The 4,245-nt window shown below is 39.8% G+C and overlaps 1 protein-coding gene across 1 annotated transcript in view; it reads left to right on the top strand.

Annotated features, from left to right (window-relative positions):
- LOC114071621 (serine/threonine-protein phosphatase 4 regulatory subunit 3-like) overlaps positions 1-2,802 on the top strand; it is a gene marked incomplete at its 5' end in the record, with an annotated part of 5,982 nt that extends 3,180 nt beyond the window's left edge. Inside the window, 5 exons of the mRNA XM_027909473.1 lie at positions 92-247; positions 969-1,138; positions 1,481-1,620; positions 1,957-2,125; positions 2,673-2,802. Of these exons, the coding sequence (XP_027765274.1) occupies positions 92-247; positions 969-1,138; positions 1,481-1,620; positions 1,957-2,125; positions 2,673-2,777 (740 nt within the window). The remainder of the gene's footprint in view (positions 1-91; positions 248-968; positions 1,139-1,480; positions 1,621-1,956; positions 2,126-2,672) is intronic.
- Between the last annotated feature and the right edge of the window lie 1,443 nt (positions 2,803-4,245).

Below are 4,245 nucleotides of genomic sequence, written 5' to 3'. Positions count from 1 at the left end.
CAGAAACTGTAATAACTGGTGAGCTCACTGTGCATGACAGAACATTCTTTCTTTCTTTGGTATAACTGAATATTATTCCTTTTTCTTGTAGATTATCAAAGAGCAGAAATCCTTGCTTTAGTTTTGGAGGTGCTATCTTTTTGTATGCAACGGCACAGACATCACATGAAGAAGTATGTTACAAGCAAAGATCTGCTAAGAAGAGTCCTGGTATTGTTGAAATCCAAGCACAAATTTCTGGCCTTGGGTGAGTACAGAGTTGTTGTGGTTTCCTTCTGGAGGGCTTTGTGTGTCCTCTTTGCAAGGTGCACCAGTATCAGTGTCTACACTTGAGCTCAGAATTCCTGTTGATTTCCTGTCTTTTCCTGGCTACCACTAAGTAGTTTGGAAAGCAAGGTAGTAGCTGTCCGTGAGCATAGACCAGTGCAGTTTGTGGTGGGAGGAGGATTGTGGTCTCTTTTGAAGTCCTCAGAGGTCCTTTCAAGTCTTCCTGCCAGTGAGGATCCTTTGTGATCAGATGTCTTGACTAATCTCCATGGAGATCTTTCCCTTCTTGAAGAAGGTCCTGAATCTGGTGCTCCCTGTGGAGAGGGAATGAAATTGTGTGAAGCAGGATAATTAAAGCCTGGTTAAGCAGGATAATTGGGATTGGTTCTGGAACAGAAGCAGAGAAAAGCAGAGGAGGGAGTGAACAGTTGAACTTCACACATGCTGAAGTGCATGGAATTAAGAAAGAGAGCAGTGGTCCCTCATGACATTCAAATACCCAGCAAAGTCCAAGAAGGAAAGAAAAGAGACCTGTCAGCAAATGCTGGGTCCGCATTTGTCCTCAAGTGCTTCTTAATGCTCTTGCTTTGAGTGTGCATCTTCCTCTTGGGATAACACCAGGATTTTCAGTTGTTCCCCAAGAAGCAGATTGGAGCCCTGGCATGGAGTTATTAAATGCTTGAATGTGTCTTTTCACACAGCTGCTCTTCGGTTTATGAGGAGGATGATTGCCATGAAAAATGACGTTTACAACCGTTACATCATCCAATGTAACCTCTTTGAGCCGGTTGTGAATGCTCTGCTGGACAATGGGACTAGGTACAACTTGTTTAACTCTGCCTTGCTGGAGCTGTTTGAATTCATCCTAGTGGTAAGTTCAGCAGCAGCCTCAGCACTGACACAGCCTTGGCCTCTCAGGTTGAGAGGTAAAAGGCAGCTCTCCCAGATAGGAAACCTCCAGGTTTGCTGGAAGGGTCCCAAGTAGAACTGGGACACTGCTGAGTCTCTTCTCTGTTTCTAAGGGAAGTTAAATAATTCTTTCTAGATCTCAGCTTTTTTCTTAAGGATAAATCTGATTGTTTCCCATTTGTTCTTGAGAAGGATGTTTTGGCTCTGGAGAAGGGCTTAGTTACTTTCCAAATGAAGCTCAAAAACTTTCTCATCTTCTGAATGTGGACATAGGAGACTGCAACCCTGTTTTTCTCTTCTGCAGGAAGGCATCCAGTCCCTTATTGAACATCTAGTTGAGAACTTCTCTGATAAGTTGGACTCTATCCAATATGTTAGCACATTCCAGAGACTGAAGGCAAAATACAAGCAAGAAAAGAGCTCTCAAAGCCAGACACTGAACAGGTATGGCCCAAATTCTGTTATTTGAGACTGCCAGTGACTGCCATTGCACAAGACTGCTGGTTGTTTGGTTTTTTTTCCAGGGGGCAGCAGCAGAAGGTGGCTGGGATTGGGGTGGGTTTCATTCTTGCTGGAAACCCTCTTGGATTACACCAAACCCTCATCTGCTTTTTCTTGTGACCTCATGTACTAGAGCTGCTATGGATCCCTAGATTAAGAGCTCCTTTCAGAAAACTCCATTCATAAAATTCCCTCAAAAGCTGTGGAAGCCATTTGTGACCCTGGCTGAGTCTGAAAGATCAGACAAAGCTCAAATGACTTGTCCTGTGTCTCTTGCAGTGTCCCCTCTGTGTTGCCTGGCAAGGCATTTGTCAGAGATGAAACAGTCTCTGAGGTGGAAGAAGAACCAATGGACAGTAAAGTTGAAGAGGAGGCAGCTCCGACACAAAGCTCCAGTGTCTCCACTACAACATCCATGCCCCTGACCAGAGTGATGTCACCTGTCAAGGTAGGAGAAGTCGTGTGGAAGCTGCTGCCCTTGTGTAGGACAGCACAGCAGCCTTGTGGTGCTTTGGCGGGTATAACATGGCACAGTCAGCAAAGACCTGTGGGCAGGGTATCTGAGTTAGGGATAAACTCAGCCCAATCCCTGCCTAGGGAAACCCTGACTAATCTGGGGGAAGGTTAAAGGAAGGCTTAGGTGGGGCTGGAGGCTGTTGGCAACCTGTTGGGCATAGGTTAATCTTGCCTCTTCTCCAGAACTGCACGTTGGATCTGTGCATTTGCAGCTGGGAGTTTACAAAGTGATTTTGAAACAATTCTGTGGTCAGATCAGATGAACAAGTAAGCTCCAGTTGAGGTTCAAAAGCACTCTCCAGACAAAAGGGTCTTAGAATGCGAAAGGCATAGCTAAGAAACTCTCTACTGGCAGGTTTATGTGTCCTGCACAGGTTGGCTGGGGGTTGTGTACTACAGTTGTTAATTTGTATTTTTTTTTTAATGTGATAAATTTCCTTTTTTTTCTCTTTTTTTTCCTCTTTTTTTCCAACCCCCAGAAAGGACTGTCTGAAATATTTAGTTTTCCTGATGATGATGATGAGGAGAGGGCACGTCCAAGGAAAAGAGCTCATCTGGATTCCCAAATTAAACTGAAACTTTGAAATAAGGAATTTTGTGATGAGTTTGCAATGCTGTGACTGCTCAATGTTAAAATATGGAACCAGCTGCAATCTACCATGTGGATCACTCTTGATGATATGTATTATATAATAATAATGTCATATTGTAGTAGTGCATGTTAGTAATATAAGTAATATATAGCTAAAATCCTTAATATACATTTAATATTTTAAAAATATTTAATGATTTTAATTAATATAAAGTAATACAGTAGTAATATATAATATATTAATATAAAATAATAGAGTAGTAATATATATAATATATAATATATAATAATATATATAAAAGTAATGTATTAGTAATATATATAATATATATAAGTAATATATAAGTATAATAAATCTTAGGTCCACTTCTCCTGGAGCAGTTTAATATGAAACCATTTCTCTGGACATTTTTGTACTTAGTTTTAATTGTAGCTCTTGTTTGAAAAATAAGTGTTAGGTCCATTTCTCCTGCAACACTTTGAAACCATTTCCCTGGACATTTTTGTAGTTAGTTTTATTGTAGCTCTTGTTTGAAAAAAAAGTGTTAGGTCCATTTCTCCTGGAGCAGTTTAATATGAAACCATTTCTCTGGACATTTTTGTATTTAGTTTTAATTGTAGCTCTTGTTTGAAAAATAAGTGTTAGGTCCATTTCTCCTGCAACAGTTTAATATGAAACCATTTCTCTGGACATTTCTGTATTTAGATTTAATTGTAGCTCTTGTTTGAAAAATAAGTGTTAGGTCCATTTCTCCTGCAACAGTTTGAAACTATTTCCCTGGACATTTTGTAGTTAGTTTTATTGTAGCTCTTGTTTGAAAAAAAAGTGTTAGGTCCATTTCTCCTGGAATAGTTTAATATGAAACCATTTCTCTGGACATTTTTGTGGTTAGTTTTAATTGTAGCTCTTGTTTGAAAAAAAAAAAAAAAAGGTTATCTGTATAGATATGTAATACAGCTTGTTCCGTTAAATAGAAGTTTATATCGTATTAAAGACTTAGGAATTAATTTATTTAGGACTTTATAATTCCTAAAATGGGTTATTTCCAAATGTTCCTTTAATAAAAGTTTTTCATGAAACCGACCTGGGTGGGATTGTTTCTTCTCTTGTGAGTTACTGTTGCAGTCAGCAATGTCCTCCCAGGTGCAAAAGGTAACCCCTCTCCTGGCTTTGTTTTCAATCTGTCCAGGCCAAACCAGTGAAGGGTCTTAATAGAATTCTAATCCTTTTAAAGTGAATTGCTGGTGACTTCTCCAACCTGGTAACTGAAGCAACTATTTTTGCTTGAAGTGGCATTATTTTAACAGATCTCAGTGCCTGCTTCTGTTCTAGAGGTTCTCAAGTGTCTGAGGCCGGTGGTTGAGCAAATCTGTGCACTGCAGGGATGTTTAATGACCTCACTACTGAACATATTCCAGCAAAATCCATGAGTTTCCAGCATTCTGGAAAGCCAGTGTTA

The sequence above is a fragment of the Empidonax traillii genome, unplaced genomic scaffold (assembly GCF_003031625.1).
Source record: "Empidonax traillii isolate 1590-97213 ecotype Southwest subspecies unplaced genomic scaffold, ASM303162v1 scaffold2151:size35173, whole genome shotgun sequence".
NCBI lineage: Eukaryota > Metazoa > Chordata > Aves > Passeriformes > Tyrannidae > Empidonax > Empidonax traillii.
Note: the sequence above shows the minus strand (reverse complement) of the source record. Positions and strands in the feature narration are given on the sequence as shown.